This window comes from Brachycentrus maculatus, unplaced genomic scaffold (genome assembly GCF_059751285.1).
Source record: "Brachycentrus maculatus isolate JH-2025_06_01 unplaced genomic scaffold, ASM5975128v1 h1tg000259l, whole genome shotgun sequence".
In the NCBI taxonomy this organism is placed as follows: Eukaryota; Metazoa; Arthropoda; class Insecta; order Trichoptera; family Brachycentridae; genus Brachycentrus; species Brachycentrus maculatus.
This window is the reverse complement of record NW_028281010.1, coordinates 510560-526739: the sequence shown is the minus strand read 5'-3', so window position 1 is coordinate 526739 and position 16180 is coordinate 510560. Positions and strand designations below refer to the sequence as shown.

Here is a 16180-nt window from a genome sequence, read left to right as displayed (position 1 = left end):
ACCCTCATCCGCACCCCAATGATACATAGGGCACCACGTTTTATAAACGTAGTGTTATCTTGATCATTTACACATGAAGGAAAGGTGATCAGCCCTCCGCTTCAGGTACCAGTCCAGGGTAATATTGAATAAATATTAGAGTGAAAAAAATCACTCATATTTATTCGACCCCCCCTGGGAATATAGTTATTAAGGGTTAAACACACTCAAAATATCGTACACACACATCATTTGCACAAATTACCAGAAATTGTCAAATGTAGAAAGTTCTTTCAAATGAATTAAATAAAATAAAACAGTTGAATGTCACACCTTGTGTTCGGCTTTCTTCTGTTTCCTTTCCGCTTCTTTGGCCAACTTCTTGGCTGCTTTCTTGCTCTGAGCGGATTCGCCCTCAGCTGGTTGAGTATTCTTCTCGTCTACGACCATTTTATACTGGATTCTGCAGTCAAAAAGCAATTTAAATCACCCTAACAGAACCAAAAATGTACATATGTACTTATGATTCAAACACGCGTCGCCGCATCAACACTTTAAAGCTAAGATAACACCTTTATCTTGAGGTTTGATAAAAATAACTTAACCTCAAAATAGATTAGATTCTCAGACACGTTCGGATGTAAAACCGAAACGGGTAAACGAGACAATGAAAATTAAGTAATTTTAAACTCATTTGTTATATTTAAAGCCCTTAATAACTTACGAAATAATATGTTTTCTGTTTCAAAACAACCGGCTGATGTGACAAGAGCAATCAAAAGTTGCGAGATAAAAAATGACACGTTCAAGTTTCAAATCATGAAAATATGATCGAAAAGAAATCTGTAAGATGAATGGTTTGCGTCTTGGATTTTAGTTTTAATTTACTTTCAATACTAGTCAATAGATGTCTCTAAATTTACAAATTCACTTAATTTTTTCAAACTTGAGGTTACGAGTGTTTTGCCCAGAATTTTCATTCATGAATTACATCAAATTAAAGTTACTTTAAATATAAAGAGTAAAAAGTAAAGTATAGGTTATAAAATGTACAACGTTGAAGCCTAGGTAGGGCCATGATAGGCGGTTTAGCATAAGCCGTATATGGATTTCAGAGTCTCTTGGACGCTAGGTTATTGAAAAAAATTCAAACTCGAGATAATCATAAAGTAGATTCGCATAAATGGATGAATATCATTTTTAGAATATTGGTATTCCGTAAATATTTAGAAATAGTCTGCGTCTTGGATAATAAATATATTTGGAATCTGTAAAAATGTTTGGAAATGGTTTGCGTCCTAGATTAAGAAATTTATTTTAGTATTAGGCAATAGGTGTCTCTATATGAAATATCTTTCACCCAATTTTTGATAGAAGCTTTACATTATATACTGAAATACATATATGTAAGTGATTCTTCATAACAATATTTATTAATTATTATCCTGGACTGGTACCTGAGGCATAGGGCCAATTATAACTCCTTCATATGACCAAAAGTCAAATCAACACCGCATCGATCTGATACGATGCTCTATGCACCATTTAGGTGCTGATATGATTGGTGCTGTTCTAGCTGCTAGTCATTTTCTACTCGCTCCGTAAAAACAGTAAACGAGAGACTCCGTTATTTATATTTCCATTTTTTTTCTAAATAACTTACGCATCATAGTATTTTTTGACAACTCATCAAAGGTGAAGAATATGGAAGTCTGGGCATTTACGGGGCTGGTTGAAATGATCAAAATGAATGAATTTACACACGTGTAACATTCACCAATTTCACACATGATTGACAACCGCACTAGGTACTCAAATTCTTGGATCTTCTATATGTATATGAGAATGAATGCTGGGAACAGAGTGAATGGTGCACTAAAATCAGTTTTAGCAAATAAAAATCTATCAGCGGAAGCTAAACTGGCAGTACACAATGGAGTTCTGGTTCCAACCCTTATGTATGGAAGCGAAGCATGGAGTTGGCAAAAGAAGGATGAAAGCAGACTGAACGCAGTCGAAATGCGATCCCTCAGACGAATGTGTGGCAAAACGATGTTTGATAGATGTTCGAATGATGAAATAAGGAAAGAATGTAAGGCTGAGATAAGCATTATCGATAAAATTAAGAAAGGTGTGTTGAGATGGTTTGGACATGTGGAGCGTATGAGTGAAGAAAGAACGGTTAAACAAATTTATGAGGCGAATGTAGTTGGAAAAAGAAGCAGAGGACGACCGAGGAAAACTTGGCACAATCAGGTATGTCAAATACTTGAAAGCGGCCGGGTCAGGAGTCGTAATAATCGTCGGGTATGTATGAGGAGATGCATGAATGTAGAAGAGGTAAAGAATGTTTGCAAAGACCGAGTGGTTTGGCGTTCGATTCTCCCTGCCTACCCCTGCGGGGAAGCGGCGTGATGGTTAGTTAGTTAGTTTTATATTGTTCAAATTCGAAACATAGTGCTTGAATCACTAGAATTTCACTAGAGACATCTATTGGTGAGATGAAAGAACCTTTTTATTGAGCAGAAACATTTTAATTTGTTTGTGACGTCCGAATTCTGAATTAAAATCACATACATGTGAAATGCTACTAAATATCCTTTTCATTTTTATCATTTTAGTTTATAATTTGACCAATTAATTTATTTGTCCGCCTCCGTAGTATAGGTCCCGGGTTCGATTCCCAGGGGGGTCAAATAAATAAAAATGTTTTTTTCACTCTAATATTTATTGAATATTACCCTGGAATGGTGCCTGAAGCGAACGGTTGATCACCTTTCCTTCACGTGTTAACGATCAAGATAACACTGTATGGGGCGTATCCCTTCATTTTTCTTTATAGAGCTGTAATAGTAGTAGCGTGGATTCGTTTCTGCGACGTCCAACTTAGGAAAACAACGTTTTTACGAAGGCGAATTTCGCAAAAGGAAATGATGAATAAAAATAGTGATTATATCGGCTGTTATAAACACTTCACGAGTCTTACACAATCCTTTATAGGTTGAGTATGTTAAATTAGATATTCCTACCGAGTGATGATAGCATATTGGCAGCCCTGGGGTCGTGAGTACCAACCTACGCATTAACAGGGGTGTAATTCAACTCCCGGCAAGCATTTCTTTAAAAGGGATGACACTTGAAAAACTTCAGCAGTAGAAATGGGGAGTTTTTTAAAATGTGAGAGGGGTGATGAAGTACGAAGTACAAGGTACATGAAACGCTCTTTTCTTCGGCGCTAATTAAAAAAAAAGTAATGAAAAATTCGCAAGTCAAGTAATGAGGCACTAGATTCAAGGCGTTCGGGTCGTATATCTGTTTGTTTTATTTAAGACGGGTGGAAACAGTGCCTTCTGTATTGTATACACACGAAGAGGGTCAGTGTTTGGTAATGTCTTATCGGGTATTATACATAAACCTTCCTCTTCCTGCAGTATAAATGTTCAGTAATGGGCAGAATGGTAAACGTTACACAAGCGTATAAAGTGATCACTTAAGCCAGCCAAATGCCAGGTCGTAAGCCCTGAGATGCTCAGATTTCCACTTTTATAAAAAAGGAAAGAACGATGCACGTTTCATATCCAATTGAGGAAAAAAAAAAAAAAAAAAAAAAAAAAAAAAATATATATATATATATATATATATATATATATATATATATATATATATATATATATATATATATATATATATATATATATATATATTTATATATATATATATATATATATATATATATATATATATAAATATATATATATATATATATATATATATATATATATATATATATATATATATATATATATATATATATATATATATATATATATATATATTTATATATTTATATATATATATATATATATATATATATATATATATATATATATATATATATATATATATATATATATATATATATATATATATATATATATATATATATATACCGCTACCGTTCTAGAGGTCCCGGGTTCGATTCCCAGGGGGGGTCAAATAAATGTAAATGATTTTTTCACTCTAATATTTATTCAATATTATCCTGGACTGGTGCCTTCCAAGAATTTGAGTTGTTTGGTTGTCAATAATGGGTAGAATCGATGGATGTTACACGAGTGTAAAGTGATCACTTAACCCAGCCTATGACGGTCGTCAGCCCCGTGAATGCCCAGACTTCCATATTCTTCTTCATCTTTGATGAGATGTCAAAAATAATATGAAAATAACTCCTGTAATTGGAGATAATCCAGATTTTGTGAACAAGCTTTTGGACACACTCAAAATGTTGTAAATAATTTATAATCAAGAAAAAAAAATATTTACAATTTTATCATGTTTTACCACAAATAAATGCCGAAACTATAAATAAAATAATTAAAAAATTTGGTTTGTAATTTTTGAAGGCCCTGAAAGACTGAAAAGGCAGTACATCTTCTGACGGTGTTCTTTCAGTTATATAGTAGAAAAAAAAGTAAGAAATACTTCTGCGTTAATTTGTTTAATTCCTTTTTCTTTTTCTGTTCCGCGTGGCTTGCTGGAGAGGGGATGGGGGTTCGTAGAGGGAGATGAGCTCCAGGGGGTGAAATAAAAAGCGAGGAGGGATGATACAGTGTTCTGGAAGTACAGGGGAGTATCGTGGAGGAATGACGAACGCCTCGGATAGTTCAGTAACAAATCGTGATACTAAAATGTCGTGAATATTTTTTTATTAATATAAATTGTATACATTTATTTAAATAACAGTTTTAAAAGTGAGACTCAGAAACAAATAAACAAGGCTGCAGTTATATCAGGATGCCTCAGAAACTAGGTGTGGAGGAACAAACACATGAGAATAGAAAGTAAAATGAAAATATACAAAACATGTGTTCGACCAATAGCCACTTATGGGATTGAGGCAAGAGCAGATACTTCCAGAACTAAATCTCGACTTGGAACCTCCGAGATGAAGACTCTCCGATCCATAACCGGAAGCACATTGCGAGACCGAGTAAGAAATACCGACATCCGGAGCATGTGTAAGACGGAGGATATCATGAGGTGGGGACGACAACGAAGGCGATACTGGAAGGAACATATAAACAGAATGTCAGAAGACAGACTTCCACGTATCGCCCTCCAAGGAATCCCTGAAGGACGCAGACCCCCAGGCAGACCTCCGAAAAGATGGAAAGACAGCTGGGAGTCAACATCCTTAGAGCGACATGCGGAGGCACAAACAGATCCCTAGGATCTACAAAAAGAAGAAGAAGAAGAGGAAGACAATTTCAAACATATATTTTTTTTAAATGCAGAGACCCACCAAGCCACCTTGTGTGTCTTGTCGGTGGAGCTCTTTTTTAATACATTTTTATTGTTTTTATCCATTTTAACCTAATATACACATAAAGATATAATAACAATATAATAAAACCCTTATCCGCACCCCAATGGTGCATAGGGCACTGTGTCATATTAACGCAGTGTTATATTGATCGTTTACACATGAAGGAAAGGTAAATGCCCAGACTTCCATATTCTTCTTCATCTTTGATGAGATGTAAAAAAAAAAAATATATAATAATAATAATAATAAATAAATAAAATAATATGAAGGAAAGGTGATCAGCCCTCCACTTCAGGTACCAGTCCATGGTTATATTGAATAAATATTACAGTGAAAAAATCACTTATATTTATTTTACCCCCCTTGGGAATCGAACCCGGGACCTCCAGAACGGTAGCCGAGCGTACTGACCACGCTGACACATAAAGAAGAGAGAAAAATTAAGAAAATAAACATTTTATAATTTTCATAAAATTAACTCTTGATCATTCACCCATTCCATCACAATTCAATTATTAATAATCACAATTCACATCAATTATCTGACCAAATTAAGAGAATATAATAATAGGAGAATATTGATTTTTCTTCATTTAAAAAGGGGCTCGCCGGCCCAAGTCAAATTTAACAAGGGGCTCGCGCGAGCCCCTCCGAGCCCCATTCAGCCCACCGCTGCACTAGAGTATATTTTATTTTTAAGCTGTGCTTCCATCTTCATGTCTAAATATAAACTAAAACTAATAGTATATATTTACTAATTACTGTTTTACTTAGTAAATACCACCATACAATAAATAGTGGTATTTACTAAGTAAAACATTAATTAAAATTGGAAAGGTTTTACCACAAAGTGACTGCCGAATCAATTAATGAAAGTATAAAAATATTTAGATATGAAGATGGAAGCGTAGCTTCCGAAACTAGTCGTCGTAATAAAATAAACTCAAGTGGTAAAAAAGAAGTGCTATTCTTTTATAATTATATCAATGTTACATGATATTTTATATTATTTCGAGAAATAAAAATACTTTGTGTTTTGATCCACTCACATTTTTATTAACCAACTAGTTTCGGCAACAACCTGTTGCCGTCTTCAGGGTTCAATTTATGACTCTATATAGTTTTTTTTAGATTATATAGTTTTAATTTATGACTTTATAGTCATAAATTAAACCCTGAAGAGGGCAACAGGTTGTTGCCGAAACTAGTTGGTTAATGAAAATGTGAGTGGATCAAAACACAAAGTATTTTTATTTCTTATTTCTTATTTATTTAGTCATAAATTAAACCCTGAAGAGGGCAACAGGTTGTTGCCGAAACTAGTTGGTTAATAAAAATGTGAGTGGATCAGAACACAAAGTATTTTTATTTCTTATTTCTTATTTATTTAGTCATAAATTAAACCCCGAAGAGGGCAACAGGTTGTTGCCGAAACTAGTTGGTTAATAAAAATGTGAGTGGATCAGAACACAAAGTCTTTTTAATTCTCAAAATAATATATCAATATGATCCACAAAGTTAATGCTTTCAATATTCAAAACATGATATTTTAATTATTTTTTCTCAGGGTTTCCACGCGTCGCCTCTGTCTTAGCGACGTGACCAGTAATTTAAAAGAAAAGATCTATTTCTATGGAAATGTAGAAGAAAAAGAAGACGAATCATCCATTCGCGTACACCTTGGCCGCCATTTTCACAACAAAATCTTTATTTCGACAGAATTATCAACCATACAACGAAATTAATTATATTTCTTGAATGATTCATATTGAAAGGTGTGTTGAGATGGTTTGGGCATGTGGAACGAATGAGTGAGGAAAGAACGGTAAAACAAATTATGAGGCGAATATGGTGGCGAATAGGAGAGGAAGAAGACCGAGGAAAACGTGGCATTTTAAATACTCGATGTATTTAAAATATTTGGGCGTGGTCAGGTCAGAAGTCGGAATAATTTACGGGTATGTAGGTATATATGAGGAGATACGTGAGTGTGGAAGAGGCGAAAACGATGGACTTATTTTTTAATATTGCTAAATTATTGGCGGCTTTATTTGTCGATGTCTATGGTCCCCCCTCCCCTCATATTTGTATAACACAAATGCTAGTGTAGTGGTAAACAAACAATCCACACTATTACTATTACAGCTCTATAAACCATTGACAATAAACCATGTGACGTCATAAAACGTTCGATGACGAAAATTTGATGACGTATGCGAACGCACGTTTTTCGTTTTATTAAAATATGTAAAGTTTAAACCTTCATATCTCCCTTAGTTCCCTACAGATTTCAATAAAAGTGCTACCGATAGTCTTGTGATTTTTCATATTAATTTATTAGCGACATCAATAATGCCAAATCATTTAATTTCTATATTTTTTATTGATTTGACATTAACTTTGTGGAATGATATGTTGTTTTTTTTTAACAACATTTTGAGTGTGTCCAAATACTTGTTCACAAAATCTGGATTATCTCCAATTACAGGAGTTATTTTCATGTTATTTTTTGACATCTCATCAAAGATGAAGAAGATGTCTCTAGTGAAATTCTAGTGATTCAAGAACAATGTTTCCAAATTGGTTCATATATATAGAACTTCCAAGAATCTGAGTAGTGTGGTTGTCAATAATGGGTAGAATTGGTGAATGTAACACGTGTGTAAAGTGATCACTTAGACCAGCCTATAATATATATTTGTTTTTTTAATTAAACATTTGTATAATACCACTTAATGGGTTTTATTTCATTACACACGACTAGTTTCGAAAACAAACGGACGTTTTCATCTACAGGTATACTTTTACATTTTAGTTTTACTTTTCACCTACATCAAAATGTCTGTTCGTTTTCGAAACGAGTCGTGTTATGAAATAAAACTCATTAAGTGGTATAAGTGGTCCGCCTCCGTAGTGTAATGGTCAGCATGCTTGGCTACCGTTCTGGAGGTCCCGGGTTCGATTCCCAGGGGGGTTTAATAAATATAAGTGATTTTTTCACTCTAATATTTATTCAATATTACACTGGACTGGTACCTGAAGCAGAGGGCTGATCACCTTTCCTTCATGTGTAATCGATCGAGATAACACTGCGTTTATATGAAGCAGTGCCCTATGCACCATTGGGGTGCGGTAAGGGATATATTATTATTTTTAAGTGGTATCAAACAAGTGTTATTTTTTTTTAAATCAATAAATATTACAAATTTGAATAAACAAATGATGGTGCACGATATTGGGAGTGAGTACCCTGTGCTGTGCGAGGATAGGCGCCCGTTCCCTCGCGTATTGATTGGTCCTGGAGTAATTGGAAGAGCAGTGTAACTATTTTGGACGCCTTAATTGAAAATTCTACTCTTGATGCCTGCGACGTTTCGAATCAATTTGCGATCCACACTCTCCTATCAACGTGTGACGTCACACCCCTTCCGTTCGGGCGCTTCCTGTGGGGCTGTACCCTGCGCCATTTCAGGGACATTTAAATAATAAAAATATATATTTTGAGTGCGTCCAAATACTTGTTCACAAAGCTGGATTATCTCCAATTATAGGAGTTATTTTTCATTTAATTTTTTCTTGTGATTCAAGTACAATGTTTCGAAATTGGATCATATATCGCTCACTCCTTTCAAGAACGTCATTAACATAAAACTTGATTTTTCAGGAGAACGTTTTTAAAGTTAAAATATAATACAATGTATTAAAAATAAATATCAAGGCACTTATTGAACTTTTTACTGTGCAACAGATCTTTTTAGGTAAAACCAGAAGGTTTTTTTCTCCATTTGAAAATATTTAGTATATTTTAAAAAATAGTCAAACAATACATTTTCTTCAAAATGCAAAAACAACACTTTCTGCCCTGTAGCGGGTAAATGTTAAGTTAAAAATATGTCGCTTTCGCTGGGATATAGTACATTTTCTGGGCATTCCGAAAACATGCAACTGAAAATTTGCGATTTTTGATTTATGACGTTCTTGAAAGGAGTGAGCGATATGTATAAAGAAGTTGTAAGAATTTGAGCAGTGTGGTTGTCAATCGTGGGTAGATTAGGTACTAAAGAATGATGTGTTATGGCGAGGAATGGAAAGTGTTCTTTCTTGGGAAGAATCAAGTGATGATAAGTCCTTTTTTTCCCTTAAACTAGACTGAGCCACAGTAAAGCGTGTCCACATAAAGCTAAAATACTAAAAATCTAAAATTTCCGTTTAACCTTATGCTACCGCCTGTAGCGACGCAGTACCTACATATCCACTTTTAATCAATTTGTTTTTCCAAAAAGGAGGGGGTTAGAATTCCGGCGTTCCTAAAACGAATTTCAAATTCGAATTTGAATTTAGAACTCCCGCGCAAGATGGCCGCCAGTCACTCTGATTGGCAGCTCTTGAGGAGATAATTACTTATTTCAACTATTCTCGCAATTCTGCGTGTTGTGGTTTGTGGTTAGCGCGTCGGCTACCGCTCGCGAGGTCTCGGGTTCGAATTAATATAAACAAGACTTGTATCAGAAGATACTTGACTAACTGACTAACCATCGCTCCGCAGGGGTAGGCAGAGAGAATAGAACGCCACACCACTCTGTCTTTGCAAACAATCTTAGCTTCTACCATATTCTCGAATCTCCTCATACATAACTAACTAACTACCTAACCATCACGCCGCTTCCCCGCAGGGGTAGGCAGAGAGAATCGAACGCCACACCACTCTTGAGATGGTTTGGGCGTGTAGATCGAATGAATGAAAAAAGAACAGTGAAACAAATGTATGGGGCAAATATTGTTGGTGATAGAAACCGAGGAAGACGGGTTAAAACATGGCATGATCAAGTAGTTGAAAATAATCAGTCAGGTCAGGAGTCGGAATAATCGGCGGGTATGTATGAGGAGATGCATGAATGAAATCCCCAGACTTCCATGTACTTCTTCATCTATGTTGAGATTAGCCCTGTACCGCTATAATTTGATAATATCTACACGAGTAATGATTGCCAACAATGCATCTTGTCACTGTTAACCCTCAGCTAGGCGCGCTATTAATAACGATGTGGCAGACGGGGGGTTAAGTGTTAAGTGGCATACTATAGCGGGCGCATTAAGCACTGCATTGCGTTTATTATAGAGACTGGCAACGAATTGTTAAGGAAGGGTTCGTTTGTAAAAGATGTAGCTTAAAAAATATTATTTTTTCACATCTCAGCACAGATGAAGAAGAATATGAGTCTCGGCATTTACGGGGCTTAGGTACGACCGTCATAGGTTGGTTTAAGTGATCACTTTACACACGTGTAACATTCACCAATTCTACCCATTATTGACAACCACACTACTCAAATTCTTGGAACTTATAAATATGAATATTGTTTAAATTCGAAATATATTGCTTGAATGGACTAGAATTACACTAGAGACATCTATTGTGAGATGAAAGAAGCTTTTTATAATTGAAAACAAAATGCTTTTCCTGTTCTTCTTCTTCTTCTTCTTCTTTTAGGATTAGGTCCTGTCATTCTCGGGTCGGTCCTGGGAGGTGGAAGACCAGCTATCCCTCCATCGTTTAGGTGGTCTTCCTGGGGGTCTGCTCCCGCCTATGCTGCTGTCCGCTGCCACCCTCACCACTCCATCCCAACTCGCTCTTCTCACACGATCTCTCCAGAAACGTCTTCTTTCTCTTCCCCATCGCACAACATCTTCATCTTTTCCTGTTCAATATTTTAAATTATTTGGTAGTCACTTTGAGGTAAGAACTATCCATTTTTAATTTAGATTTTACCTTATAAATACCACTATTTCTTAAAATCTATTGTGACAGTGAAAATGATGCGGAATGCATCGAAACACGTGTCACAATGGATTTTAAGAAATAGTGGTATTTACTAAGTAAAACATAAATTTACATTTTTAAATTTTCTCCATGATGTATCATTTGGTGCCTTTTTTGTCTTTTCAATTCCTTCTAAATTCTTCTTCATCTTTGTTGAGATGTCAAAAATAATGTCTAAATTTAAGGCCATGTTTCACTTACGGTATTTGATAATGATGCAGAATGCATCGAAACACGTGTCGCAATTCATTTTAATAGAGTTATTTCTTTTTTAAAAATGTTAATATAAAATTTCAATTTAAAAAGATGTAAATATAAAATTGACCGTCTCCGTGGTGTAATGGTCAGCGTGTTTAGCTACCGTGCTGGAGGTCCCGGGTTCGATTCCCAGGGGGGTGAAAATAAATGTTAGTGATTTTACACTGAAATATTTATTTAATATTACCCTGGACTGGTTCCTGGAGCGCAAGAGTGATCACCTTGCCTTCGTGTAAGTAATGATCAAGATAACACTGCGTCAATTTGATGCAGTGCCCTATGCACCAGTGGGTGCGGATACGGGTTATAATAATAAAAATATAAAATTTGCGATGAAGTTTATAATATTATAATAAAGTTTTATGGTTTTTTTGCTACACAGGAATGATTTTCATATTATTATGCAATTATTTTAATGGAAAACTATCACTCTCGGTCCTTGTATAACACTTTCCGGACAATCTTACATTATCTATGAATATAAATGAGTCAGAGCCGGCGTTAGACTTTAAACCATAGTATATCGTGTGTGTTAAAAAAAATTGTATGGATTAGTAATTTTGCTGTTTTTCTCATATAATGTATGTTTTTCTTTTAAGTAAATACATATATTTTAAGACTTAAGATCAATCAGAACCTAAAATCTGGCGGTGTCAAAAGTCTGCGTAATCGGAGGGCATGTATGACTAGATGTATGGATGTGTAGGAGACGAGGAGTGTATATCAGGATAGAAGAGTGTGGCGTTCCATCCTCTCTGCCTACCCCTGCGGGGAAACGACGTGATGGTAGTAGTAGTAGTACACATATATTTTTCTTAATTTATATAGACGGTTTGAATATTGGAATTCCAAGCTAACCATAGTTTGAATATCTAACTTTAGAGCTGTCGAGGATTTAAATATTAAATTTCCAAGGTAATGATAGTTTGAATATCGAACTTTCGAGCTATCGAGGATATGAATATTGAAATTCCAAGCTAACGATATTTTGAATATCGAACTTTCGAGCTATCGAGGATTTGAATATTGAAATTCCAAGCTAACGATAGTTTGAATATCGAACTTTAGAGCTATCGAGGATTTGAATATTGAAATTCCAAGCTAACGTTAGTTTAATATTTAAATAGTTGAATATTGAAATACCAAGCTAACGATAGTGTGAATATCGAACTTTCGAACTATCGAGGATTTCAATATTGGACCTTCAAGCTAGCGATGGTTTAAATATTTTTATACATTTTTAGATGTTTTCATTCTACCTTCGAATAGAGGATTTGAATATTGAACTTTCGAGGTATCAAAGATTTGAATATCGAACCTTTGAGCTATCTAGAATTTGAATATCGGACTTTCGAGGTATCAAAGATTTAAATATCGAATTTTCGAGCTATCTGGGATTTGAATATCGGACTTTCGAGCAATCAAAGATTTGAATATTGGACTTTCGAACCATTGATATTTTGAATATTTTCATACATATTTGGACAATTTTCATTCCCGCTATCGGCCCTGCGCGTGAAGACCCGTTAGCATTATACATTCGTTATGTCCAGTCGTTAGAGGGCCGCTAGCCGTAATTAACGGCCGTTATCGTTACAGCGCCCCCCGCTAAACGAACCACCCTTAAGTCACTAAATCTTTTAATAATTAACGACCCTAAGGGGTTGCACGAGCAATTACTATTATTTATTCACCACCCTTTGGTCACACTGTTTCGTTTAATTCTCCCCAATTCTCTCACACCTCCCCAGAGCTGAACATTAGACGATTATGACGTTGACACAAATAAAACTAACTAACTAACTAACCATCACGCCGCTTCCCGCAGGGGTAGGCAGAGAGAATCGAACGCCACACCACTCTGTCTTTGCAAACATTCTTCGCCTCTTCTACATTCTTGCATCTCCTCATACATACCCGACGATTGTTACGACTCCTGACCCGGCCGCTTTCAAGTATTTGACATACCTGATCGTGCCATGTTTTTCTCGGTCTTCCTCTGCTTCTTTTTCCAACTACATTCGCCTCATAAATTTGTTTAACCATTCTTTCCTCACTCATACGTTCCACATGTCCAAATCATCTCAACACACCTTTCTTAATTTTATAAGAAAAAAAAACAAGGTAAAAACAAAATAAGAAAATATGACTAATTACTACATATATATATATATATATATATATATATATATATATATATATATATATATATATATATATATATATATATATATATATATATATATATATATATATATATATATATATATATATATATATATATATATATCTTTCCATAAAGTACCTTCTCAGAAGAATGTGCGACAAAACGATGTATGATAGATGTGCGAATAGTGAAATAAGGAAGGAATGCAAAGCTGAGATAAGCATTATCCATTAAATTAAGAAAGGTGTGTTGAGATGGTTTGGACATGTGGAACGAATGAGTGAGGAAATAACGGTAAAACAAATTTATGAAGCGAATGTACGTGGAAAAAGGAGCAGAGGAAGACCTCGAAAAACATGGCACGATCAGGTATGCCAAATACTTGAAAGTGGCTCGGTTAGGAGTCGTAACAATCGGCGGGTATGTATGAGGAGATGCATGAACGCGGAAGAGGCGAAGAATGTCTGCAAAGACAGAGTGGTGTGGCGTTCTATTATCTCTGCCTACCCCTGCGGTAAAACACTATGATGGTTAGTTAGTTAGTTAGTCACCTTCTCAGATCAATAAGCTGTATGCTCCGATCAGCTCCGCCTCAGGATCCCAGGACACCCGAACGTACGTCGGACACAGTAACCATTCAGCCACAGAGCTGTGGACAACATGGCGGGCTAATCTATATTTAAATTATTTTTATATCATCCGCCATAGTGTCGGTGCCGAATTTCCACTTTCCGTAACGAAAAAGGCCGTATATTTTACTGACAAGCTGCAATTACGGCATAACTTAATTACCAGTATATCATTTTCTGGTAAAATAAGCAAGATTAGAAAAATATTGTAATTAACCCATTCATCAATGTCTAAGAACGCCGTACATATATTTTGGTCTATGAAGCGGTATGCGCTCCTAATAACGAACGCTTTTTTGTGATTGATTTGTTGATATTTTGAACATTTTGAGTGTATTTATTGTAACTGCAGACAGTTGGTAGAATAATAATAATAATAAAAACCCTTATCCGCACCTCAATGGTGCATAGGGCACTGCGTCATATAAACGCAATGTTATCTTGATCGTTTACACATGAAGGAAAGGTGATCAGCCCTCCGCTTCAGGTACCAGTCCAGGGTAATATTGAATAAATATGACAGTGAAAAGATCACTTATATTTATTTTACCCCCCTTGGGAATCGAACCCGGGACCTCCAGAACGGTAGCCGAGCGTGCTGACCATTACACTACGGAGGCGGACATTTTTTTGTAGTAGGTTTTTTTTGCATTTATGGACTAAGTAGACTCTACTTAGGTATGCCAAATACTTGAAAGTGGTCAGGTTAGGAGTCGTAACAATCGGCGGGTATGTATGAGGAGATGCATGAGCGTGGAAGAGGCGAAGAATGTTTGTAAGGACAGAGTGGTGTGGAGCTCTATTCTCTCTGCCTACCCCTGCGGGAAGGGGCGTGATGGTTAGTTAGTTAGTTTAGACTCTACTTAGTCCAAAAATGCAACAACAAAAAAACTACTACAAAAAAATGTCCCTTACTGTGTTTTAAATTTGGACAGCCGAATTCCATATTGAATTACTTGGTAATATTTCCAAAATTAAACAAGGTTTATTGGATTGAATTCTACATTTATTTATGTATATGTTAATGCCTACGTGACGCATTTCGTCTTGTTAAGACATTATCAAATACTGACAAAAAATATTTAAAAAATGTCCTTATATTTCTGTGGGAACGTCTCACAGAAAATCCTTTCAAGAACGTCATAAATCAAAAATCGTAAATTTTCAGTTGTGCATGTTTTCGGAATGCCCAGAAATGTACTATATCCCAGCAAAAACGGCATATTTTTAACTTAATATTTACCCGCTACAGGGCAGAAAGTGTTGTTTTTGTATTTTGATGAAAATGTAGTGTTTTATTATTTTTTTTAAATTTACAATTTTATATAATTTTAAAAGATCTGCTGCACGGTAAAAAATTCAATAAGTGTCTTGATATTTATTTTTAGTACATTGTATTATATTTTTATATTTTAATAAGGAAGGAATGCAAAGCTGAGATAAGCACTATCGATAAAATTAAGAAAGGTGTGTTGAGATGGTTTGGACATGTGGAACGAATGAGTGAGAAAAGAACGGTAAAACAAATTTATGAGGCGAATGTTAGTGGGAAAAGAAGCAGAGGAAGACCGAGAAAAACATGGCACGATCAGGTATGCCAAATACTTGAAAGTGGTCAGGTTAGGAGTCGTAACAATCGGCGGGTATGTATGAGGAGATGCATGAACGTAAAGGGGCGAAGAATGTTTGCAAGGACAGAGTGGTGTGGCGCTCTATTCTCTCTGCCTACCCCTGCGGGGAAGCGGCGTGATGGTTAGTTAGTTTTTTTAGTTAGTTAGTTTTATATTTTTAAACATTAAAAAAGATATCCTGAAAAATCAAGTTTTTTGATAGGTATACGACGTTGTTGAAAGGAGTGAGCGATATGTGAAATATCTCGGTATTAGGAAAGTCACCGCGCGTGAAATATATGAACACAATAAACTAAATGTGTCTGTAATTTAAATTTAGCATATAACAATAAAATAAAATATAACTTTAAAATATTCTAATTGTCTGTC

At 35.3% G+C, this 16180-nt stretch overlaps 1 protein-coding gene across 2 annotated transcripts in view; it reads right to left on the bottom strand.

Moving 5' to 3' along the window:
- AspRS (aspartyl-tRNA synthetase) overlaps positions 1-16180 on the bottom strand; it is a 36233-nt gene that overhangs the window by 17259 nt on the left and 2794 nt on the right. Inside the window, exons 1-2 of one of the 2 annotated variants that reach the window (XM_088265997.1) lie at positions 704-770; positions 313-442 (exon numbers count right to left, since the gene is read on the bottom strand). In XM_088265997.1, the coding sequence (XP_088122123.1) occupies positions 313-429 (117 nt within the window). In that variant the 5' untranslated portion in view covers positions 430-442; positions 704-770. Of the gene's footprint in view, positions 1-312; positions 443-703; positions 771-16180 lie in introns of those variants that run through there. The other variant, XM_088265998.1, reaches the window with a different exon arrangement.